At 60.3% G+C, this 25,539-nt stretch overlaps 1 protein-coding gene across 2 annotated transcripts; it reads right to left on the bottom strand.

The window, feature by feature from the left end:
- Positions 1-4,150: 4,150 nt before the first annotated feature.
- DENND6B (DENN domain containing 6B) lies at positions 4,151-22,615 on the bottom strand. Of its 2 annotated transcripts, none has more exons than XM_066318927.1 (20): positions 22,477-22,615; positions 18,224-18,262; positions 18,103-18,145; positions 17,258-17,370; positions 16,156-16,236; positions 15,030-15,135; positions 14,416-14,495; positions 14,198-14,260; positions 13,564-13,619; positions 12,541-12,663; positions 11,643-11,738; positions 11,476-11,570; positions 8,927-8,992; positions 8,745-8,809; positions 7,465-7,554; positions 7,219-7,272; positions 6,800-6,909; positions 5,985-6,087; positions 5,356-5,430; positions 4,151-4,883 (listed from the first exon to the last, which is right to left on the bottom strand). In XM_066318927.1, the coding sequence occupies exons 1-20, from the start codon at positions 22,612-22,614 to the stop codon at positions 4,761-4,763; spliced, it is 1,719 nt and encodes a 572-aa protein (XP_066175024.1). In that variant the 5' UTR covers position 22,615; the 3' UTR covers positions 4,151-4,760. The 2 variants fall into 2 exon arrangements, with proteins under 2 accessions (XP_066175024.1, XP_066175025.1); XM_066318928.1 differs by having other exon boundaries at positions 16,156-16,194.
- Positions 22,616-25,539: the final 2,924 nt, after the last annotated feature.

The following is a 25,539-nucleotide window of genomic DNA, read 5'->3' as shown; positions in this document are numbered from 1 at the left end:
ACCCGCCCCGTCCCCTCCAGCCTCCTGGGCAGCGGATCCGTCCTCGCTGTCACCTCCTGGCAGAGGCGCTGCTGCCACATCCAGGTGAGTGCCACCAGCTGGTGGCAGTGTCACTGCTGCCACATCCAGGTGAGTGCCACTGGCTCCTGGCAATGCTGACACATCCAGGTGAGTGTCACCGGCTCCCAGGGACACAGGGCTGGGTCTGGTCCCAACTAAGCCCGACTCAAAGCCGGTCCAAGAGCAGTTTAAGGCCCCGGGCAGGAGGTGCAGGATGCCCAACACCCGGCACTCTCCCCGGCCCCCGGGAGCGGCCGGGCCCAGCCCGGGAAGGGCCGTGGGAGCTGCCGGGTGCTGCTGCCGGCAGAGTTAAGGCGGTGCCCTGTCCCCAGCTGCGACCCCTGTTCCTCCTGGCCCTGGCGGATTTCCTGGGTGCCACCGCGCTGCTGGGCACGGGAACCATCCCGCTGCTGCCGGCCCCGCTCTCCGTGCCCGCCTACACCGCCTGTCCCTACGGACGGATGCTGACCACGGTAAGGGGACACTGCTAGGGACAGCTGGGACCTATCTGCGGCTGGAGTGTCCTGGGGTCCCCTCCTCGGGGTGGGCACCGGGACAGGTCTGCCGGGGCCGGCGGGGGTCGGGGTGTGGAGCACGGGGAAGGGATGGAGGGGGGGATGGAGATGTCGGGGGACAGAGGGACGGTGGAAGGTGCCCTGGCTGCGCTGGACACAGCAGGGTCCCCTGTCCCCGTCCCTCTCTCTCCCAGACCTCCTACGCCGTGTCGTTCCTCATGGTCGTTGTTTACGCGTACGAGTCGCATCGCACCGTCCTCGGGGGACGAGCCCGGCCCCCGGCAGCGCTGCAGGTCCGAGCCTCGCCCCGGCACAGCCGGGAATCGTCCTGGCCACACACGGCCCTGTCAGGACGGGGGAGCAGCGGGGCGATCCAGGGCAGCCCCTTTTCCCCGGAATTCGAGGTTCCCCCGGTCCTGGCGGAGCGGCCCCGGCTCACGGCGGTTCTCCCGCAGGAGCGGAGTCGCTGCCTGGAGAGCGCCTGGCAGGGAATTCCCTACGTCCTGGCCTGGTAGGTGCCGATCCTGGCCCCGCTGGGAGCGCCCGGGCCGTGCCGGGATGTCCCGGGGCTCTCACATCCATCCCTCCCTCCCTTCCCCAGGCTGGTGCCGGCGCTGACGCTCCTGGCGCAGCTGCTCGCCCGCGGCTCCTCCGCCACCGACATCGCGCCCGTGGTGCCCTGGGACGGTCCCAACGCCACCTTCAGCCTTTTCTGCTCCAGGTGAGGCCCCTCCGCCCCCGCCCGGGGCACCCTCGCGGCCCCGGGACACCGGGCGAGGCTTTGGGACCGCCAGCGCCGCTCTGTCCTTGCAGCTGCCTCCTCCTGATCCACCCCAACCACGACATCTGCTCCCAGGTGGGCGCTGCCCCTCCCTGCGGGCCCGGGGGGCTCCGGGGGTGGCGGGGGTCGCTGACCCGGCCCCGCTCATCTCCCGTTGCCTCCCAGTCCGGCGGGGGGAAGAATGCGGGGCTGGAGGAGAAAATCATCTTCCTGCTGTACCTGCTGCTGGTGCTCGGCTGCTGCTCGGTGAGCTCCCGGCTCTGGGGGTGGAACTGGGGGGTTCCCGGCGCCCCGCTGAGCCCGGCCGCCCCGCAGCTCCTGTACCGGCGGGTGCGGCTCCGGTGCCGGGGAAACGCGGCGCTGCCGCTGCTGAGCCTGGGCAGGGACGGCGGCCTCGGGGCCAGGAGCGGCCGCAGCGTCAGCAAAGCCTCGCTCTACTTCCAGCTGGTCTTCCTGCTCTGCTGGGCGCCAGGCAAGACCGGGGGGATGCCCCAAAGCCCCCATTCCTGCAGGGTCACACTGAGGGTGTCCCAAAGCCCCCCATTCCTGCAGGGGCACATGTGGGGTGTCCCAAAGCCCCCCATTCCTGCAGGGGCACACTGAGGGTGTCCCCAGCTCCCCATTCCTGCAGGGTCACACTGAGGGTGTCCCCAGCTCCCCATTCCTGCAGGGTCACATGTGGGGTGTCCCGAAGCCCCCCATTCCTGCAGGGTCACACTAAGGGTGTCCCCAGTTCCCTCAGCCTTGTGAGAGTCACACTGGGAGCGTCCCACCAAGGAATGTCCTTCTGTGTCCCACCCACAGCCTTCCTCCTCACTATCCTCTCCTTCACCAGCATCAGCCCTGCCTCACTCTTTGCCCTCTATGTGTCCACGGTGAGTAAATCCCTTTTCCAGCGCTCGCAGGATGGACATTTGTCCCCATCCCTCATGGGAGCTGTGACAGCCCTTGGGGAGACCTCGTGCACGGGCCTGCCCTGCCTTGAGCCCAGCCTGGCTTTTCCCGCTGGTTTTTGGGTTAGGGTTTCACCCCGTGGCTCTTCCCGAGGGCTGGATGTGCTTTAATCGGCCACACCAGGAGGAAAGTCCCCCGTGTCCTGTGCCACCCTGCCTGGACTGTGCCTGCAGGGCCCTGAGCCTCTGTCCCTGTGTCCCCCAGGCCCTGAGCGTGTCCCTGCAAGGCTTCCTGCACAGTCTGGTCTACGGCTGGATGAGGGAGAACTTCCGCAGGGAGGTGCTGGCCCGGAGCCCCGCCCGGCACAGCCCCGAGGGGCTCAAGGCTTTCTACGATGACTCCCTGGGGGCTGTTCCCTGAGCTCCCATCCTATCCCATCCCAGATTTGCACATTCCCAGCACCTCAGGGAATCCTGGAATAGTTCGGGTGGGAAGGGACCTCAGAGCCCCTCCAGTGTCACCCCTGCCATGGCAGAGACACCTTCCCCTGTCCCCAGTGTTCCAGCAGGATCCCTGGACGTGGCCCCTCGTGCCTGGAGGGGTTTGGGGAGGGCCCAGGTGGGGCTGGGCAGCTCCCACACCTGAAGCCCCTCCAATTTCCAGCCCCTGCTCTGTGCAGATCCACAGGGATGGAGCATGGAATCCTGGAACCACTGAGGCAGGGAAAAAAGCTGTGGCTGCCCCTGGATCCCTGGCAGTGTCCAAGGCCAGGCTGGACACTGGGGCTGGGAGCAGCCTGGGACAGTGGGAGGTGTCCCTGCCATGGCAGGGGTGGCTCTGGAGGGGCTTTGGGGCCCCTTCCCACCCAACCCATTCCAGGAGTGTGGGATATTTGGGTTGTAGGAGATGGGGTCTGGCCTCCTTGGGAGGAATGCAAAGCTAAAAATACATCCCTGAGGTGGAATTCCTGAAGGAGAAGTTTGGGCTGTTGAGGAACAACTGCAGGAGATGGTGCAGTCCCCACTGCAGGGGAGATTTCAGAACCCTGCGGAGGTGACACTTGGGGACAGGGTCAGTGGTGGCCTTGGCAGTGCTGGGGATGGTTGGACTCGATGGACTCCGAGGTTTTTCCAGCCCAAACATCTCTGTGATTCTGAGCCTTGAGAAGGGCAGAGGGTCACGGAGTCACCCACAGGTGCTGCACTGGGCCCTGGGGACCCTCCGGAACACTGGGATGGCCACGAGTGACCAAGAGCAGGGACAACCATTCCCAAGCCAATAAACCTCCCCACCCTCCAAACCAGCACCCAGTTTGGCTCCAGGGTTTGTTTTAAACTAAGATTTCCTACTTCACAGGAGGGTTTGGGGCCTGCACAGGCACACCTGGGACACGTGCAGGATTTACACCATCCTGAAGGATATTGCTCAGAATTCCTTACTCCAGCAGGGCCAGGGGCACTGAGACACCCAGCAGCCCCCTGCTGCTCCTGCCTGCCTCCAGAGGGGAAATTCAGGAGGAGTTCAGCCCCCTCTGAGCCCCCCAAGCCCTCCCCAGCCCCGAGAATGGGCAGGGACCGATGGAAACGGCACAGCTTCACTGGGAGCACTGGGAGCTGCCCCAGTTCAGGGCAGGGACAATCCAACAATCCTACCACGCGCCAAGGTGCTGGGTTGGACTCCTCCAGGCTGCCACATCCCTCCCAAACTCTTTTTTTAGGCTAAAATTCCATGCCTGGATGAACCCTCTGATGGCGCAATGCAGTTTTGGAGCACCAGTGGCCCCAGCAAATCCATTTCCAAGGCAGGAAAGGGATCCCAGGCACAGGAGCTGCCTCTGGAGGCAGGGGCAGAGCAGCAGGGCCCATTCCTGGGCATTCCAGCTGGGCACAGGCTGCAGCCATCAGCTTCTCCAGGTTTTATTGGGAAGGAGCTGGCAGGAGCTCACCCAGTGCCTCGGGTAGAGCCCTGGCCCCGCTGTGTCCCTGGAGCTCAGGCTGGGTTTTCAAGCAGAATAAATGGGATTTGGGGCCGGCTCCTCCCAGCAGCCACTCCCAGGCACTCCGGGGAGCTCTGACCCCTGCGGGTGCTCCAGCCCCTCCTCCTGCTCTGCCCTGGAGAAACAGAGCAGCGTTCCGTGTCCAGCAACTCCTCCTCCTGCTGCCGCCCGGCTGCGCAGGGACAGGGATGACATTGTCACCTCCTCCTCGTCCTCAGGAGCTGTCCTGAGCTCAGCCCCCCTGAGCAGGGCTGCTCCTCCTTCTCCCGGGCGGCACGGGGATGCGGGAACGCCGAGGATCCAAGCACGGACAAGGATGGAAGTGTCGCCCGGAGCCCTGGGGTCCCTCCTGCCCCGCTGGTGGCACCCAGGGGACAATTCCGCAGGGCCAGCCCCGGGCCCGGCTCCGCGCCGCGCTCTGAGCGATCCCGGCTGGATCGGGGCAGGAGCTGCTGCCCCGGCGTGGGGAGCAGGGTGGGACAGGCCGGGCAGGGTCTCCAGGAGCCCCCCGGGCTCAGGGGTGGTGCAGCACGGCCTGCAGGTCCTCGGGCAGCGAGCCGATGATGGTGTCGATGTAGAGACTCACCCTCTGCAGGGTCTCCTCCTTCACGGGCAGGTGCTGGCACCGAGCCCTCACCTGGGGAAAATGGGAATTAACACCCAGGGGAAATGGGAATGGACACATTCCTGGGAAATGGAATTAACACACTCCAGGGGAAATGGGAATGAGCACATTCCTGGGAAATGAGAATTACCTTCCAGGGAAAATGGGAATTAACACACTCCAGGGAAATTGAATTAACACCTTCCAGGGGAAATGGGAATGAACACACTCCAGGGGAAACGGGAATGAGCACATACATGGGGCCTTTCCCCTCCACCCCGGGCTCTGGCTGCTGTAGTTCAGGATAAAACCAGGCAGGAAACACCACCTGAACCTTGGGAGGGTAGAACTTCCCTGGATCCTCCCAACTCTGAAGACTTCACACAAACATCCCGAGGTTCCCAGCCCTCCAGGGAGGGAGTACAAGGTTTTCCAAGGCACAGGTGTGATCTGTGATTTCTCTCACCCAGAGAGAGGAGAACTGCAGGGGGAGGGAGGGGCTCACCAGCTTCTCCCGAAGCTTCAGCACCAGGTCCACAATCTCCACCTCAGACTTGTCCTTCATCCAGGCCACAATGTCCTAAGGAGAGAGTGGCTTCCCTCAGGGATGCTTCCCAAGGGATTCCCCCAAGGAATGCCTCAAGTGAAGGTGAGCAGGGGGTTTCTCATCCTCGTTCCTGAAGCAGTGACAGAGCCCCTCCAGTGCCACCCCTGCCATGGCAGGGACACCTCCCACTGTCCCAGGCTGCTCCCGGCCCCAGTGTCCAGCCTGGCCTTGGCCACTGTCCAGGGATCCAGGGGCAGCCACAGCTGCTCTGCCAATTCCAGCCCAGCCAGGAATTCCCAATTCCCAAGATCCCATCCAGCCGTGCCCTGTGGCAGTGGGAAGCCATTCCCTGTGTCCTGTCCCTCCAGGCCTTGTCCCCAGTCCCTCTGCAGCTCTGCTGGAGCCCCTTTAGGCCCCAGCAGGGGCTCTGAGCTCTCCCTGGAGACTCCTCATCTCTGAGTAAAGAATTTCTTCTGATTACTTGGGACAAATAAACTGAAAGCTCGTGGTGCTTGCTTTGGGCAGGGCCCGAGGGTGTGAGGGATTGCTGTCCCTGTCCCAGGCCTGTCCCTGTCCCTGTCACCCACCGCCTCACAGATGGCCTCCAGGTGCAGGGCCTCCAGCTTCTGGGTCATCTCGCGGTGCCGCTGCCGGAACCAACCGTCGAAATTTGGGGACTTGAAGAATCGCCTGTGGAGATAGGTCAGGAATGGATGGAATTGTGGAATTGTGGGGTCCCAGAGCTGGGAGGGACCCACAAGGATGATCCCATGCAACAAGCCCACCCTGTGCCCCACAGCCCCCTGAGGTGACCCTGGGAAGGAGTCGGGGGGATTTGGGCTGGTTTGGGGACACAGCAGGACATGGGGACAGAGTCCCAGAGCAGCTGTGGCTGCCCCTGGATCCCCAGCTGTGGCCAAGGCCAGGCTGGACACTGGGGCTGGGAGCAGCCTGGGACAGTGGGAGGTGTCCCTGCCATGGCAGGGGTGGCACTGGAGGGGCTTTGAGGTCCCTTTCCACCCACACCATTCCATAATTCTGTAACTCCATAATTCTGTAATTATTGTTTTTGATCACTTTCTGGGATTTTTTTCATTCTCCATCCCTGTGCATTTCCCCATTTTCCTTCCTTGGGTATCCAACTTCTGGATTTTTCCCACTCCTGCTGCACCAAGTGTCTTCTCCATCCCATTCAGAACCAATCATCCAGGCAAACCCTGGACAAACTGCCCTGCAGGATCTCCACTCACTTACACCACACGAACCCCAGGGCTGGATTTGCCCTGGATTTGCTGTTCCTGCCCAGGCTGAGCTGATCCATGGGTGATTTCTGCAGGTCCCACAGCTCCCCCTGGGTCCCAGGGTCGGCTGGGCTGGGCTCAGTGTTCCCTGCAGCTCTCACCTGTACAGCCCCAGCCAGTCCCCCTTGAGCACACAGGTGAGCTGGGGACCGGCGTGCTCCAGGCTCTTCATGAAATCCTCCTGGCAGAACGGGCGGATCTGGGGGGGATTCTGCACAGGGAAATCAATCCACGTGAGCCCATGGAAATCCCGATCACAGAACCCCAAATGAAACCAGGAAAACGAGGGGAAAGGTGCTCGAGACACTGAGGATAAAAACACCCCGAGGCTGATTCTCACATGAGATTCTCAGTAATTCAGCTCCTGGCAAAACTGGGAATATCTACCCAAAGAGTTGTTTCAACCTCTTAATGAATTTTTAAAGGAGTAAAACCCCTCTTTCTTCAATGGGGGAGGTTATCAGCACCCTGGAACCACTCCCAGTCCCATATGGAAGGAGGACTGGGAAGTGCATCCTACCTTCCACGGAGTGATGGCCCTCTGCAGAGGCATCAGGCTGGCCATGTAATGCTCCTAAAACAGGAAAAGATAAAAATATTAATTTACAATTGAGGTGCCTCTTGTGGCACCCAGAGCAGTTGTGGCTGGGACAGTGGGAGGTGTCCCTGCCATGGCAGGGGGGATAGGATGGCTAAAAGGTCCTTCCCACCCACCCATCCTGGGATCCCTGCCCCTGATGTGCCCCCAGGTGTCCCTGGCACTCACCAGAGGGATGATGAAGCTCTGGGTGAGCTCCAGGAGGTGCCTCCTCAGCAGCGCGCTCTGCACCTCCGAGGGGCGCTTCCGCTGGATGCCCTGCCAGCACACGGGGGACAGTGTCACCATGGCACCCAGCCACCCATGGCACAGTGGGGTCACAGTGTCACCATGGCAGCCAGTGTCACCCATGGCACAGCGAGGGTCACTGTGTCACCATGGCACCCTGCGTCACCATGGCACAGTGGGGTCACAGTGTCACCATGGCAGCCAGTGTCACCCATGGCACACCTGGGTCACTGTGTCACCATGGCACCCTGTGTCACCATGGCACAGCGAGGGTCACTGTGTCACCAGGGCACCCTGTGTCACCATGGCACACCTGGGTCACAGTGTCACCATGGCACCCTGTGTCACCCATGGCACAGTGAGGGTCACTGTGTCACCAGGGCACCCTGTGTCACCATGGCACAGCGAGGGTCACTGTGTCACCACGGCACCCAGCGTCACCATGGCACAGTGAGGGTCACTGTGTCACCACGGCACCCAGCGTCACCCATGGCACAGTTAGGTGTCACCCACTGTCACAGCTGGGTGTCACCCATGGCACACCTGGGTCACAGTGTCACCATGGCACCCAGCGTCACCCATGGCACAGCGGGGTCACTGTGTCACCATGGCACCCAGCATCACCATGGCACACCTGGGTCACAGTGTCACCACGGCAGCCAGCGTCACCCATGGCACAGCGAGGGTCACTGTGTCACCATGGCACAGCCAAGGTCACATAGTGACACCCATGGCACAGCCAGGGGTCACCCAGGTGTCCCATGGTGTTACACACAGTCAGAGTCATCCAAGTGCCACCCACTGTCACAGCTGAGATCACCCAGGTGTCCCTCACTGTCACACACAACCTGCAGCTCTACAGCCAAGGGAGCCTGAAGTGCTGCCCAAAATCCCAAAATCCAAATTTCAAATCTGGATCCCCAAATGCAGATCCCACCCTCTACTCAAATACATCAAAATTTCAAGTTTCACTACACAAAATCTTTTTCTTTTGTCAGGCTCTTTTTTTTTATATCAATTCTTCCTCCTCAGTTTATTGCTAGCACTGGGATTTAATCTTTAATATCAATCGGAAAATCCTAAATCTGGCACGATGAACGTGTCTCAGTATGGACTAAACCATCCCAAACTGTAAATTCTGCTCCTTAGGAGAGTTCTGTCTACTCAGACTGAGCTCTTGGCACAGTTTTCCCACCCAGGACAGGGTGGGAGGTGCTCACCTTTAGTAGCCTTTTTATCAGAGTCTTGTCTTTGTGCAGGAATGTTTTATAGGAAGTGTAGATTCCTGGAGGGGAAAAACATGGAATTAGGAAAAAGCAGGAGTTAGAAGTGGACACAATTCCCTGCTGCCAAACCCCCAAGGGAAGAGTCAGACTGAAATGATACCTGGAACTGAACCCACCTGGTTTGGTGTCCAGGGTTTTCAGCTTGGCCAGTTTCTTCACCTTCACCTGCTTGGGCAGGTCTCCTGTGACACACAGTGGGGACAGTTCAGGCTCTGTCCCTCCCTGTGGGGCTCTGCACTTGGGGACACCCAGCCCTGCCCTTGTCCACCCTCACTGCCCTCTTCCTGCACCCTCAGAGCAATCCTAGCTCCCTCCCCTGCTGGAATTCTGGGATGAAGATGTGCTAAAAACCAGCTCCTCATGCCCAGGCTTTCCTTGGCTTCCCAGGTAACAAAGGTGTTCAATGAAGGAGAGGTTTCTCTCTCTCCAACCTCTCTCCTCCCTCAGTTTCCTGCCCAGGAAGGGCTTTTCCTCTCCTGGAAGCTCCAGGACAGCAATTCCTGCTCCCCACACCCTGCCCCAGCTCTGTGCCCATCCTGCACATGGCCAGAGGCCAGAGCTCCTGTGGCTGCTGGGCTGTCCCAGGAACGCAGCAAATCCCAGGAAATCACTGCCAGGGCAGCTCCTGTTCCTGAGCCCGCAGAACCCAGCTCACCTTTCATCCTGAGCTCCCCATGAGACGGGGAGCTCAGGATGAGCTGCCTGGCACCCTGGGCTCACCTGGCACCCTGAGCTCCCCAGGCACCCTGAGCCCCCTGGCACCCTGAGCTCCCCTGGCACCCTGGGCTCACCTGGCACCCTGAGCTCCCCAGGCACCCTGAGCCCCCTGGCACCCTGGGCTCAGCTGGCACCCTGAGCTCACCCTGGCACCCTGAGCCCCCTGGCACCCTGAGCTCCCCTGGCACCCTGAGCCCCCTGGCACCCTGAGCTCACCCTGGCACCCTGAGCCCCCTGGCACTCTGGGCTCACCTGGCACCCTGAGCTCCCCAGGCACCCTGAGCCCCCTGGCACCCTGAGCTCCCCTGGCACCCTGAGCTCACCCTGGCACCCTGAGCCCCCTGGCACCCTGAGCTCCCCTGGCACCCTGGGCTCACCTGGCACCCTGAGCCCCCTGGCACCCTGAGCTCCCCTGGCACCCTGGGCTCACCTGGCACCCTGAGCTCCCCAGGCACCCTGAGCCCCCTGGCACCCTGAGCTCCCCTGGCACCCTGAGCTTCCCCGGCACCCTGAGCCCCCTGGCACCCTGAGCCCCCTGGCACCCTGAGCTCCCCTGGCACCCTGAGCTCCCCTGGCACCCTGAGCTCACCCTGGCACCCTGAGCCCCCTGGCACCCTGAGCTCCCCCGGCACCCTGAGCCCCCTGGCACCCTGAGCTCCCCCGGCACCCTGAGCCCCCTGGCACCCTGAGCCCCCTGGCACCCTGAGCTCCCCCAGCACCCTGAGCCCCCTGGCACCCTGAGCCCCCTGGCACCCTGAGCTCCCCTGGCACCCTGAGCCCCCTGGCACCCTGAGCCCCCTGGCACCCTGAGCTCCCCTGGCACCCTGAGCCCCCTGGCACCCTGAGCTCCCCTGGCACCCTGGGCTCACCTGGCACCCTGAGCTCACCCTGGCACCCTGAGCCCCCTGGCACCCTGAGCCCCCTGGCACCCTGAGCTCCCCCGGCACCCTGAGCCCCCTGGCACCCTGAGCTCCCCCGGCACCCTGAGCCCCCTGGCACCCTGAGCCCCCTGGCACCCTGAGCTCCCCCAGCACCCTGAGCCCCCTGGCACCCTGAGCTCCCTGGCACCCTGAGCCCCCTGGCACCCTGAGCCCCCTGGCACCCTGAGCTCCCCCGGCACCCTGAGCCCCCTGGCACCCTGAGCCCCCTGGCACCCTGAGCCCCCTGGCACCCTGAGCTCCCCTGGCACCCTGAGCTCACCCTGGCACCCTGAGCCCCCTGGCACCCTGAGCCCCCTGGCACCCTGAGCTCACCCTGGCACCCTGAGCAACCCGGCACCCTGAGCTCACCCTGGCACCCTGGGCTCACCTGGCACCCTGAGCTCCCCCGGCACCCTGAGCCCCCTGGCACCCTGAGCCCCCTGGCACCCTGAGCTCCCCCAGCACCCTGAGCCCCCTGGCACCCTGAGCTCCCAGGCACCCTGAGCCCCCTGGCACCCTGAGCCCCCTGGCACCCTGAGCTCACCCTGGCACCCTGAGCCCCCTGGCACCCTGAGCTCCCCTGGCACCCTGGGCTCACCTGGCACCCTGAGCCCCCTGGCACCCTGAGCCCCCTGGCACCCTGAGCTCCCCTGGCACCCTGGGCTCACCTGGCACCCTGAGCTCACCCTGGCACCCTGAGCCCCCTGGCACCCTGAGCTCCCCTGGCACCCTGGGCTCACCTGGCACCCTGAGCTCCCCCGGCACCCTGAGCCCCCTGGCACCCTGAGCCCCCTGGCACCCTGAGCTCACCCTGGCACCCTGAGCCCCCTGGCACCCTGAGCTCCCCTGGCACCCTGGGCTCACCTGGCACCCTGAGCTCCCCCCGGCACCCTGAGCCCCCTGGCACCCTGAGCTCCCCCGGCACCCTGAGCCCCCTGGCACCCTGGGCTCACCTGGCACCCTGAGCCCCCTGGCACCCTGGGCTCACCTGGCACCCTGAGCTCACCTGACAGACGCCCAGAGCTCACCTGACATGCGGAGCTCGCCCACCCGCAGGATGTGTGGCCAGTGCTGCAGGGTCTTGATGAAGAAGGGGTTGGTGACGCCCACGACGATGTTGGGCCTGGAGGGAGGGGACAGGCTGAGCCTGGTGGCTCTGGGTGTCCCCGGGGGTGGAGCAGGGCGGGGCACTCACGGGGCCTGGGTGCGCGTGGTGTACTCCTTGAACTCGCTGTCGTGGATGGTGAAGTAGGGCCGGAAGTCGCAGCAGTAACGCAGAGGGGCCAAGCAGCTGTAGGGACAGGCACAGTCACCCTGGGCATGGCATGGTCACCGTGGGCATGGCACGGTCACCCTGGGTATGGCATGGGCACCCTGGGCATGGCATGGTCACCCTGGGCATGGCACAGTCACCCTGGGCATGGCACGGTCACCCTGGGCATGGCACGGGCACCCTGGGCATGGCACAGGCACCCTGGGCATGGCACGGTCACCCTGGGCATGGCACAGTCACCCTGGGCATGGCACAGGGCACTCTGGGCATGGCATGGGCACCTTGGGCATGGCACGGGCACACTGGGTATGCCACAGGCACCCTGGGCATGGCACAGGGCACCCTGGGCCAGCACAGGGGACAGTCCCTGCCCTGGGCCTGTGCCCACCCTGGGGTGCCACAGCCCAGGGCCCATCGGCCTCCTGCCCCTCTGGGCACCCTGGGCTTTTCCCAGCTTTCCAGCCCCTCTGCCCCAGCCTGGAGCGCTCCAGGGGCTTGGGCTGAGCCCAGGACAGCACCTGGCACTTGGCCTGGCTGAACCTGTCCAGGGAAGCTCCAGGATTTGGAGTTTTGTGCTAAGGCAGAGCTCTGAGCTGGGGAGAGAAGGTTCCTCAGGGCTGGAAGCATCAGGGGACACTCCTTTGTACGCCTCTCCATCCTTGCTGGAAAATGAGTGTGGAATATTTGCAGTTTGTCTTGCAAAGCTTCCATGAGCAAACTAAATCCCAGCCAGGAGAGCAGCACAGAGTGGATGTGGGAGGGAAAAGCTACTGGAATTTGCTGTCACAGTTCCCAGCCCCTCAGACCCTGTGGGAGTTACCTGGTGAGGGCTAGGACCATCTCTGAGGACACGGTTGGGGACGGTGCCATCACCACCATGGGCTCCCCCAGCAGCATCAGCTCCCACAGCATCTGGATGTGGATTAGCACTGGCTGGAAGCACCTGGGACAACGGGGACAAGGACAGACCCAGGGCAGAGGGTCAGTTCAGCACAGCGCAGACACAGCTGTGGCCTGCAACCCCCCAAGGTGTGCTCCCACCTGGGAATTTCAGATCTAGGATGGACTGTCAGCATTCCACAGGGGGAATCAGGTGTCTTCACCTGGGCTGCCACTCAATTGTTTGATACAAGTTTAAAGGAAATGCTCTGAGCAAAATCAAACCATCTGTGATCAGAGAGTCATGGAATGGTTTGGGTGGGAAGGGACCTCAAAGCTCATCCAAACCCCTGCCACTCCGGGTCTGCTCTGGACTCTGTGCAGCAGCTCCAGGTGCTGCTGCTGTGTCCCCAGGGCTGGGGCAGCTCTGCAGGTGGGGCCTCACCTGGGCACAGCGACAGGGTCCCCCTCCCCTGTGGGCTCAGCCCAGCACTGGGGGGTTCTGGGCTGGGTCAGGTCCAGCTCTCACCCCCAGCACCCCCAAATCCTTTTCCCAGGGCTGCTCCAGCTGCTCATGCCCAGCCTGGATCAATCCCAGGGGTTGCCCTGACCTGGGTGCAGCACCTTGGACTCGGCCTTGTTAAACCTCAGGAGGTTCCCATGGCCAGATGCTGCTCTCAGTGTGTCTAGGGGAGCAGGACACCCCTGGATTCCAGAGGATGGACACAGGAATGGCACCTCCAGTGCTGGGTCTGCCTGGGACACTCTCCTGGGAGATTTGGGCAGGGGGGACACGGCCTGTCCCCTGCCCTGGGGCTGTGCAGGGCACAACCCTCAGCTCGAACTCTGCCCAGAATCCCCAAGGAGTCCCTGGAAGGCAGCAGGGTTTGATTCTGCACCATCCCTGTGATTTATGGGATGCTCCCAGCAGGGAGAGGGGAGAGGGTTGGGAGGAGCCTCTCACCTGAACAGATCCAGCTCATGGACACTGGGGAGAACCAGGGGGGCTGGTAACAGATTCTGGATGAGGAAGGGAGAAAAGGCTGTTAGTATCTGTTAGTGAACCGTGAGGAGATGGGAGCAGATTCCTGGCTGGAATTCCCCCTGCACTGACCAAGCAAGTCCAGGGAACACAGGGAACAAACTCACACTCTGAAGGGTGTGCAGGAGCAGGACTCAATCCCAATTAATTTCTGTGCCTACAAACTAAGGCAGATTCCCTTCTTCCCCAGATGGGAAAGGCTGCCCATGTCTGCTGCTTTATTTTCCAGGGTTCCCCCTGGTGGGAGAGCCACCGGAGCCAGGCAAGGTTAGAGACATGGCACTAAACCAGTGTTAGTCACAGCACAGGAAGGGGAAAGGGGAAGGAATCCAAACCAGAGCTGAACCAAAACCCTGAAGCAAATTCCAAACAACTCAAGGATGAAGGCAGGAGACCCAGCAGGGCCTGAATTCCCAGGAAAAGCAAGGGGAAAGCGAGTAAAGCACCCAGATTTGGTACAGAGAGCCCAGGCAGGAGAGCCTGGAGAGGAACTGCTGAGATCACACTGATCCCAGGCCAAGGGATTCCCAACAGGATCCAGGATCCAGCCCCTCACCTCCTGGTTGCACTGCTTCACTGGGCTGGAGCCTGGCTTGTCCACCCGGGATGGGATCCTCACCTGCAGGTCACAGAGAGCAGGGATCACACTGGGGTGGGATCAGCAGGGGAGGAACCTCTCCAGGCACCAATCCCAGCTGGAAAGGCTGTGGGGAATGTGGGCTGAGCACGGATTTCACAGCCAGGGCCATGGAACACAGGCCCCTGCCCGGGTACCTGGATGACAACTCCCATCACGGGCAGGTTCAGGGTCTGGCCAGGCACTGGGGGTGGCCACTGGTCGATCTCGTTGCACACTGAGGGACACAGGGAAAGGAAGAGTTTCACCTGAGGGGAAATCCAGCTCATCCTGGCATTTTGACACTGAATTATTCCCTGTTCCTAGTTCACACAGCCCTCTGACCTGTGGCAAACCCAGAGCTGATGAATCAGGACTAAATGACCCAGGCCAAAAAGGCCTGATGGAGGCACAGCAGATTCCTGGCTTTGGGAATACCCTGCATTCTTTGGGGACACTCTGCACCCTTTGGGAACACCCTGCATCCCTTGGGAACACCCTGCACCCCTTGGGAACACTCTGCACCCTTTGGGAACATCCTGCACCCCTTGGGAACACTCTGTATCCCTTGGGAACACTCTGCACCCAAACTGACAACACCATCCCCTCCCTCCCAACAATCCCTCCTTTACACCTGGTTATCCACTTGGACAAGCAAAAGAAGGTTCTCCCCTGCTGGAATTTGCTCCAGAACAAAGTCAATTGGAGCATCCCAGCTGTTTTTCAGGAACCTCCAGATCCAGCCCCGTGGAATTCCCTGCTCCCAGCCTACCTGCCTCCAGGCAGGGCTCCAGCTTGTCGAAGTACTCCGGAGCAATCAGCTGCAGCAGGCACTGGAACAGGTTCACGTAGGGAAGGCGGGACACAAGCACCAGGGACTGGGAAAGGCACATTTGAGATCAGGGCCACCCTGAGCCCAGCACTGCACATTTCGCTACTGCTTAGAGAGGGATGAATTAAAAAGCCCAACACAAAATCTCTGGAGCAGCTCCCAAGCAGCACTTTGTTGGAATTCTTGCTGCCAACCTGCTCATGAACCGGAATTTGGGAGAGCAAAGGGGTGGGAGCATGGCCTGGCAAAAGAGCAGCTGGAGAGGGAATAAAAATCAATTGCTGGCAGGTTCAAAGCTCCCAGAAATCGTTTCAGGTGGAGAAGCAAAAAGGAGAGACTCCTGAAATGGGAATTGGGCAGATAAACAAAGTCAAGGAATGTTGGGGAAGGACAAAGGAACTTGGAATAATGAATCATGTCCAGCAAGGCCTTTTTGATTCTACTTGGGGCTTCCTTGTGAAATAAATCTCTGGTTTTTATAACAGTCCCAACCCAGCCCTGCTGGGGGTTTCATTGTGACACTGATTCTGCTCTTCCTCTAACCATTAATGACTGTATTAATTAGGAATGCAGGAGTCATTTAAACACCTCCTGTCCAACCTCAAACTTGGCCATTTGAATTCAAACCTCACTCAAGTGTGACAATTCCTCCCCTGAGCAATCCCACTGCTCCAGGGGGAAACTCACTGGTTTACTGGGGATGGAAAAACTGATTTCTGCAATAGCAGGAGCTTGAAAGGAACTCCTGGAGGTGGAGGGCACAAAGCTCAGGACACTGCTGGCACTGAGATGTCCCCACAGGACAAGGGGGAATGGCCTCAGGCTGGGCCAGGGGAGACTCAGGGTGGGCAGCAGCAGGAATTTCCCCATGGAAAGGGTGCTCAGGCCTTGGAACTGCCCAGAGAGGTCTGGAGTGCCCATCCCTGGGGGTGTCCAGGGAATTCCTGGATGTGGCACTCAGGGTTCTGGGCTGGGGACAAGGTGGGGATGGGGCACAGCTGGGACTGGACGGGCTGGGAGGGCTTTTCCAGCCTCAGGGATCCCAGGATTTGGGATCAGCACTGACCTTCTGGAAGTAGCCCCTCCTCATGGAGCTGTCCTTGACCTGCCGGAAGTACACGTACCCGAAATAGTGAGCGGCCTCTCGCTGCAGGGACAGGGACACAGGGACAGAGTGGGACAGAGGGACAGAGAGGGACAGGGAGAGACAGAAAGGGACAGAGGGACAGAAAGGGATAGAGAGGGACAGAGAGAGACAGTGAGAAACAGAGGGACAGTGAGAGACAGAGAGGGTCAGAGGGACAGAGGGTCAGGGACAGGGAAGGACAGAGGGGAACAGAGGGACAAAGAGAGACAGTGAGGGACAGCCCAGTCCCGCTGTCATCAACCCCTCCTGAGCCCTGATCTGACACATCCCAGCATCCACCCCAGCCCTCCATGAGAGCTTTCCACAGGGACACAGGGAGAGACCCAACTGGGAGGGCTGGGGGTGCTCACCTGGAGATATAAAGGCTCTGGGAAGACCCCAGAGCTCTTTCCAGAGCCTGAAGGGGCTGCAGGAGAGCTGCAGAGGGACTGGGGACAGGGCCTGCAGGGACAGGACACAGGGAATGGCTTCCCACTGCCACAGGACAGGGCTAGTTGGGATATTGGGAAGGAATTCCTGGTTCTGGAGTAGAATTCTCAGAAGAAAATCTGTGCCTGGCCCTGGATCCCTGGCAGTGTCCAAGGCCAGGCTGGACACTGGGGCTGGGAGCAGCCTGGGACAGTGGGAAGTGTCCCTGCTTCAGTTCCCCCTCCCAGCATTGCCAGGCTCCTCCTGATTCAGTTCTCTGTCCCAAAATAATGGGGGTATCCTGAATTCACTTCCCTCTCCCAGTGGAACTGAGGTCTCCCTAATTCCACTCCACCTCCCAAAATATCTGTGAGTCCCCTGACTCAATTCAGTTCCCTCTCCCTGTTTCAACCTTTGATCCCCCTGATCCCATCCCCTCTCCCAGCAGTTCCCTGTCCCGCTCTCCCTCCCGGGAGCACGGAAGGAAATCCCTGTGCTGAATCTTTATCTCACTATCCCCACAGCCAAAGCAAAGGAGGATTTCCCCAGGGACTCCAAACCCAGGGAATCCTTGGCCTTTCCCCCGGCAGGTGCCAGCAGGGCCAGGACCCACCTGCAGCGTCAGCGGGGCCTCCCGGTTGTACCTCCCGTCATCCTGGAACGGGGAATCCCGGGAACCCCCGGCCTGGCGCAGCCGGAAGCTGAACTGGGTGTCCCCGAGGCCACCTGGGACAGAGACAGAGCGGGACACGGGGACACAGAGCTGGGAACGGCTCCAGCACAGCGGGGTGAGGCTACGGGAAACCCAACACGGGAACGGGGAGGGACAGAGGGGAGAAACCACAGCGGAGAAATCCGACAGCGAGGGGAAAGGAAAAAAGGAAGGGAAAAAGGAAGCGAGATGAGAAAGAAAAGGGAAAGGGAACAGTAGGAAAAAGCTTTTCCCTGGGAGGGTGGGCAGGCCCTGGCACAGCTGTGGCTGCCCCTGGATCCCTGGCAGTGGCCAAGGCCAGGCTGGACACTGGGGCTGGGAGCAGCCTGGGACAGTGGGAGGTGTCCCTGCCATGGCAGGAGTGGCACTAGGGGGCTCCCTTCCCACTCAGCCCATTCCAGGATTCCATCAAAGAATCCCAAGCCTCAAAGCCCCAGGGCTTGGCTGGATGGGCAGATTTATTTCTCCTTGTCCCTTGGTGATGTATAAACACAGGTTTGGGGACATTTCTGCTGGAAGTATCCCCTCCCCAGCTCCTGCTCCCAAACACAGGAATGTGATGGGAACTCACCCTCCTGGCTACTCTGGGAATTTCCCTGGAGCACAGGTTCCCACCCAGCAGGGACAATCAGCACAAGGAGGCTCTGGCTCAGCCCTGGGGTGCTCCCTGCAGCCCCTCAGCCCTGCTGCACCCCACGGATCATCCTTCCATCAGGGACACCCCTGTCACCCCCCGAGTCACCCACCTGAGTAGGAGTCTGGGAAGGACAGGTAGCAGATGCTCGTTTTCTGCAAAGAGACCAACCGCCAGTGAGGCCCCCAGAGCTGCTCCCAAAGGAAGGAAAAGCAGGAATGAAGGGTGGTTACCTCCTTCTCAGTGAGCCTGAAGTCATGAGGATACACCAGCTGTGGAGAGAGCAGAGCCTGTCACCCCTGTGCCCACAGCTCCACACACAACAGCTCCTCCCTGATCCCAACACATCCCACAGGAAAGCACCTGGGATGGTTTAAACTCTGAACCTGTCATTGAACACGGCTTTATCTGGATTTGGGGACAGACCCAAAGGCTCCTGGTTTAGACTTAACCTTCAGAGCTGACGGCCAAGTGAGTGAACAGCCAGAAATCCTCTGGGAGTATTCCAGATGTGCAAACATCTGTTCTGCCAGGAGCAGGACAGGGTGGAAATGGAGCTGGAGAAGAGCAGGGGGGTGTGGGGGGATGAGGGGTGGGGAGAGCAGCACTGCAGGGGGCACCGAGGGCGCTCAACAGCCATGGCTGGGACAACATCCAGCAGGGAGGAACTCCATCAGTGCTGGACTTGATAACCTTGGAGGGCGTCTCCAACCTGACCTGTGGTTCTCATAATCCATGCAGACCATGGCAATCACAGAGTCAAGGAGTCCTGGAATGGGCTGGGTGGGAAGGGACCCCAGAGCCCCCCCAGGGCCACCCCTGCCATGGCAGGGACACCTCCCACTGTCCCAGGCTGCTCCCAGCCCCAGTGTCCAGCCTGGCCTTGGACACTGCCAGGGATCCAGGGGCAGCCACAGCTACTCTGCCAATTCCAGCCCAGCCAGGAATTCCCAAGATCCCATCCAGCCGTGCCCTGTGACAGTGGGAAGCCATTCCCTGTGTCCTGTCCCTCCAGGCCTTGTCCCCAGTCCCTCTGCAGCTCTCCTGGAGCCCCTTCAGGCCCTGGAATGTGCTGGAAGCTCTCCCTGGATCCTTCTCCTGTCCAGGGGAGCACCCCCAGCTCTCCCAGCCTGGATCCCTGGGAGCTGAGGGTCTCCAGCCCTGGAGCAGCTCCGGGCTCTGCTCTGGACTCTGTGCAGCAGCTCCAGGTGCTGCTGCTGTGTCCCCAGGGCTGGGGCAGCTCTGCAGGTGGGGCCTCACCTGGGCACAGCGACAGGGTCCTGAGGAGAAGGAAGCCACAGAGCCTCTGCTGCCTGGGAAGTGCAGGAATTGCAGGAATTGCAGCGGAGCAGAAAGGAACCAGCACGGGCTGGGCTGAGCTGGAGCTCTGATCTCAGGAGTTCTGCTCCAGAGGCAGCTGCTGCTCCTGCCAGGAGCTCAAACCAGGCCTGACTCTCCTCTCCAGGCTATAAATAGCCCGGGTGGCCCCGTGCCAGGGGCTGGAAGTTCACCCAGCTCCGACAATTCCCGCGGATCCCTTGGCAAGGGCGGCGCTCCAGCAGAGCCAGCCGCATTCCCAATTAACAGCCCTGCCCAGAGCTGAGCTGCGAGACAAAAGCTACAAAAATCCTGAGGAAAAACTATCCCGGAGCAGCTCCAGGGACAGGGCAGCACAGACAGGGAAGGCTGGGATGCTGCAGTGGGACTGGGATTTGGATTGTCCCAGAGGATCACTTCCCTGCTCCCGTTGGTCTGCGTCAGGACCACGACCAAATTCCTGTGGTTGGGACTAATTAATCCCCACCCAAACATTTATCCTGGTAATTCCCAGGGAATCATGGCCAGGCCAGGAGTGGGAGCCCTGGACAGCTGATCCTGATCATCAGGAGTCTGTGAATCCCAGAAATTGTGTTTTCCTCAGCATTTCCTCAACTCAGAGCAGGAGTTGGGAAAAGGCTTCTGCCTCTCCTGCTGGATTTTGGGGGGGCTTTCTGCAGGAGAATGGTTGGAAAATCAGGCTTTAACCTCCAGGCTTGGAAGTGATGATCTCAGAGGTCTTTTCCGACCTTAATCCCTCTGGGATTCCACATCTCTGCTTCCCCTTCCCTTCAACTCCGATGTATCACTGTGTTTGGGGTGCGTGGAAATCACCAAATACCAAAAATTTCAAATCCCCAAATCCAAGCCAAAAGGAACCCGAGTCACTACAACTTTTCAAAAGGCAAAAAAAAGGCAAATGAGAAGGAACTTAGGATGTGTAGAAGTCCCTGTGTGTGTCCAGAGCAGCCCCAAAGGGCTTCAACCGCATCCTAAAGTGTTTATTTGATTATCTGAAAGTGGAGGGGCCAGAAAGAAGAATTCCATTTAATTCCTGCCCTGATTTGGGATCTGCCTTCCAACAGCTTCTCCACTGCCTGTGGAAGCAGAGTGGGAATTGCTGAATTCCAGAATCTTTGGGATCTTTCTCAGAGGCTTCTGAATTTCTGAACCTCTCAAGAGATCAATTTCAGAGACCCCCCCCCAGGTTCATACCCACAGAGACCCCTGGATTTGAACCCAGACACTCCCCGGGTTTGTATCACCAGAGCCCCCAAACCCCCACAGCTTCTCCTCTTCCTGGCTTCCCTTCCCCTGTCTCATCCCTGCTCCTTCCCTTTGCCTCTGGAACACAAATCCAAAAGGATTTTTCAAAGGAACGGGGGCAGTGGGGCTGTGTCATCCCCACTGAGGTGCTCTCAGGTTTCCTAAGTCATTTTTGCCACATAAGAAACATTTTCCCACTGAAACTTATGCAGGCAAAGGGAAAAGAGGGAGAAAAAGAAGGAAAATTCCTTTCCAGGGATGAACAAACAACATTCCTGCATCCTTCATCCACGAGAGCCCCTCCTCACAAACCCAGACAGGTGAGAACCCACCTTTACACATCAAAACACAACTACAAAGCATTGACTTCACCGTGCTAATTATTATCCCCACATTCCTCCCTTTCTTGGGGTATTTCAGGCCTGGTTTTGCAGGAAAAAGGATCAAACAGGTGAAACTCAGGTCTGGAGGAGATTTTTTTATTCATTTTTATGTTCTGGGGGAAGAAACAATCAGGTGTTCAAGGCAAAGGAGCAGCAACAAGGTGGAGTTGGTCCCTCCTGCTTCCCATTCCCTTTGGAAGCTTCAGCATTTAAAACTGGGAAGACTCAATCCTCTGAAAACCAGAGCAATTTCCCTAAAAAGGGCAGAGGAAGCAGTGACTCCCACAATCACACAGGAAATAAGAAGGAATTTGAGGTGAAGCCTCAGCTCAGAGAACTCCACACTCCCATGCTGCCCTTGCTCAGAGCATGGGGCAGCCCCTGAGGAACCCTGAGCTCCCCTCAAATCCTCCTTCAGGACCCGGGATATCCCTGGGAACCGGGAACAACTGTCCAGCCCTTCCCGGCCCGATCCCACCCTCTCTGGCCCCACAGGGGCTCAGCTCTGCTCCACCCGCCCAAGGAACTTCCCTTGCCTGAGAATCCTGCACAGACACCTCCTTGCCCTGGGAATTTGTGTCTTTGGAATCCTGGAATGGTTTGGGTGGGAAGGGACCTCAGAGCCCCTCGAGAGCCACCCCTGCCATGGCAGGGACACCTCCCACTGTCCCAGGCTGCTCCCAGCCCCAGTGTCCAGCCTGGCCTTGGCCACTGCCAGGGATCCAGGGGCAGCCACAGCTGCTCTGCCAATTCCAGCCCAGCCAGGAATTCCCAATTCCCAAGATCCCATCCAGCCCTGCCCTGTGGCAGTGGGAAGCCATTCCCTGTGTCCTGTCCCTGCAGGCCTTGTCCCCAGCCCCTCTGCAGCTCTCCTGGAGCTCCTTCAGCCCTGGCAGGGGCTCTGAGCTCTCCCTGGAGCCTTATCCCGTCCAGGTGAGCACCCCCAGCTCTCCCAGCCTGGATCCCTGGGACCTGTCACCCTAAGGAGGTTTTATCCCATAAAGGGGATCCATAAAGGTCTCTTGGATGCTGGCCTGGCCCCTCCCTGCCCTGTGCACTCCCCACCCCACAGAGATCCCCTTCGCCCTCACCCCAAATCTCTGCTTGGACTCCGCTTCCCTCCCTGTTCGCTGCCCCCACCTCAACCTGGATCCTCCTTTCCACACCCCCAGCTGTGGTCCCGCTTTTCACTCTCCATTCCTAATCCCGCTTTTCACTCTCCATTCCTAATCCCGCTTTTCACTCTCCATTCCTAATCCCCTCCATCTCCTTCCTTAATTCCTGTTTCACTCTGCCATCCATCCCTGATTACCTCTCTCCCCATCCCTGATCCCTCTCCCGATCCCACACCCTCTCTCTGACTCCCTTTTCACTTCCCGATTCCCTCTTTCCATTCCCTCTCTCCATCCCGCTCCCCGGTCCCCATTCCCTCTCCCCATCCCGGCTCCCTGCCCAGCCCTGACCGCGGTGTCACCCTGCTGTGTGCGGCGCTGTGCCGGTCCCCGGGGGCTGTGTCGCACCTCCATGGCCTGTCCCAGCTCCAGGTCGAAGGTCACCACACACACGCAGTCGATCCAGGCGGCGAAGCGGCCCCAGGGCAGCGGAGAGGCGGCGGCGGCGCGGCGCGCCCGCGGCCCGGCCCGGCTCAGCGCGTCCATGGCGGCGCCGCCCGCGCGCGGCCCGCCCCGCGCCGCGCCCCCTGCCGGCGGGGAGGACCCCGCCCCGCGCTCCCGCCCCTCGCCAACGCGCCCCCTGGCGGCCGGGAGGTCCCGAACGCGCCGCCCGCACCATCGAGACCTGAGCGGGCGCGCAGAGCGGCGCCGGCGGGTCCGTGGAGGTGTCGTGGCGGCGGCGTGAGGGCTCCGTGGGGCTTGGGTCTATTAAACTCCACGGCAGCTTCACCGCTCGGAGCCCGGCTCTCGGTGTGCTGGCCGGGGCCTGGCCGACCCCTGGGTCTGCCCGGCCGGGACCTCCCCGAGCCCCGTTCGCAGTCCCCGGGCCCGATTTTAGGAGCGCTCCAAACACCGTTTTAGGAAAAAGACGCCGTTTATTCCCTGCCGGGCGCGAGGAGGAGATTTCCCCAAAGCAAGCTCACGAAGGGGTAAAAAAATGACATCTTTTCTACGGGAGAATTGATACAAACTCGCCCCGGTGTAACTCACACTATCCACCTGCCTAACGTAGAATTAATCGTGCGACCTAATCTGACCCGGTGGGAAAGCTGACTTTCACTTGGAAGAGAGCTCTTTTGTTAAGCGACTTCTGCTGTAGAAGTTACCTGACGCCTGAGTTACGTTTACCAAGGTGAGCAAACGACACCAATTCCTTCTGGAGGAGTTTACCCGGGAATGCGGATTCACCGGGGCGGTGCCAGGGCCGGGAGCTGCCCCGGGGCTGTTCCCAGGGCAGAGGGCAAAGGCTGAGCCCGGATTCTTTGACGCCGTGATTTCTGTGGGATTCCGAGCACGTGAATACGAATGCACGAGCTGCTTCCTTCTCAGGGACATCTGGGAAGTGGGAAATAGCGGGGATAAATCACAGATTTGCGGCAGATTTCCTGAGGAGCTGAGGAACACCCAGGCACTTTGGAGGGGTTATTTATTGCCTAGGTCAGTCCCGGAGCAGAGGAGGAGTAGGAACACTGTAAAGAGAAAGTGTGAGAAGGAACAATTCCACCCCAGCAGTGCCTAAGGCCAGGCTGGACAGGGCTTGGAGCAGCCTGGGGCAGTGGAAAGTGTCCCATCCCTGGATGGGCTTTGAGGTCCCTTCCAGCTAAACCATTCTACGATTCCAGAGTGCCCAGACATGTCCGAGTGACACCGAGTGTCCCCCCAGGCTCCCTGAGTGTGCAGTGACACGGCAGCTCCTGGCAGGAGCTGTTTCCCCCAGGAATTCCATGGCCGGGCTACCCAGCTCCCACAGCAGCATTGTCCTCGTGAGTTTGGTTATTTATTTTTGGTATTTCTTTGGTCCCCCCTGTGCTGTTCGTTCAGCTTCAGCCCTTTAATGTCTTTGCCACAGCCTGTCCCCCCCCCACATCGAGCTCCCTTGATCAGGGAGCAGAGGAGCTGCACTTAAACACTGCCCTGTCCCATGAACTGCTAATTAATGCTGATTATGATTTATTACAGGCTTGTAACATTACATTTACTTGCCACACTTGGAGCTGATTCTTGCCAGACAAGGGTCATGGAGAAAACATAAGAAAAATATGAATAAAAAATATTGGACATTTTTTCCTCAGTAACTCTTTGTCCTGCAATAAAAATCAGTTTTAATCTTGTCCCAGGGGTCTCCCATGGCTGATTTCACTGCAGCCGCATGAACATTCGCACATGGCCAAGCAGGAGAAAATTAACTGTGAATAAAAAGGCAATAAAAGTGTTTAGAACATCTGAGAAGTATAAAATGAGAGCTGTAGGGTTTCCATTAGGATGGAAGCACAGCCCTGTACCTGAGCAGGGAACTGTCACGGGCAGAAGGTCACACCCAGCATCCCCATTCCTTCGCAGAGAATTTCCCAGAGTCATGGGGCAGGACAGGCAAGGGTTGGAATTACAGAACCAGGGAATCCTGGGATGGGCTGGGTGGGAAGGGACCTCAGTGTCCCTCCAGGGCCACCCCTGCCATGGCAGGGACACCTCCCACTGTCCCAGGCTGCTCCCAGCCCCAGTGTCCAGCCTGGCCTTGGGCACTGCCAGGGATCCAGGGACAGCCACAGCTGCTCTGCCAATTCCAGCCCAGGCAGGAATTCCCAATTCCCAAGATCCCATCCAGCCGTGCCCTGTGGCAGTGGGAAGCCATTCCCTGTGTCCTGTCCCTCCAGGCCTTGTCCCCAGTCCCTCTGCAGCTCTCCTGGAGCCCCTTTGGGCCCTGGAATGTGCTGGAAGCTCTCCCTGGAGCATTTCCCTCTCCAGGCTGAGCATTCCCAGCTCTCCCAGCCTGGCTCCACAGAAGGTGTCCATGAACTGAGGACCTGCCCCGGAGTATTTTTGGTTTCCTGTTCAAGTCCCCGAGATCTCAGGACTCCTTTGCTCAGCTCCTCTCGGTACATTCCCGCTTGGAGCCCTGCGGGGTCGGGCTCTGCCCAGCCCAGGGGTGCTGCTGCCGGGCAGAGGAAGCCGCGGAGTGGGATTTTCCCAGCGGGTGGAGTTTAATGCGCTCAGGAGGGGCTGCTGAGGGTCGGATCCCAGGAGCCGGCTGATCGCAGCGCCCGCGCCGAGCCTGGGGAGCTCCCGGCTGGAGCTGGACCATATTTGGGAAGGTTGGCGGTGCAGATCTGGAGGCGCAGCGCTGGTGCCGAGCTCGGAGCTGCCGGGGCAGCGCTGGGGCTGCTGCTCATCTCCCCAGCAACCCTGCAAACACAACATTGCCCAACCCTGCCGGCTATAATTAACCGTGCACCCCGGCCCCGCAGGAGCCGCTGCCCTGGCTGCCTGTGCTCCCGCACTGCCAGGCGGGATAATGTTCCCCAGAGCACGGAGGAGCATTCCCTGCGGCCCCGGGAACGCGCGCGGTGCCGCCGGCCAAGGAATGCGAGCTGCTCCTCGGGCTGTTTGTGCTCGGGCACTCCGAGCTGAGGG

The sequence above is a fragment of the Sylvia atricapilla genome, chromosome 5 (genome assembly GCF_009819655.1).
Source record: "Sylvia atricapilla isolate bSylAtr1 chromosome 5, bSylAtr1.pri, whole genome shotgun sequence".
Taxonomy (NCBI): domain Eukaryota; kingdom Metazoa; phylum Chordata; class Aves; order Passeriformes; family Sylviidae; genus Sylvia; species Sylvia atricapilla.
The sequence above is the reverse complement of the archived record's forward strand: the minus strand, read 5'-3'. Positions and strand labels throughout refer to the sequence as shown.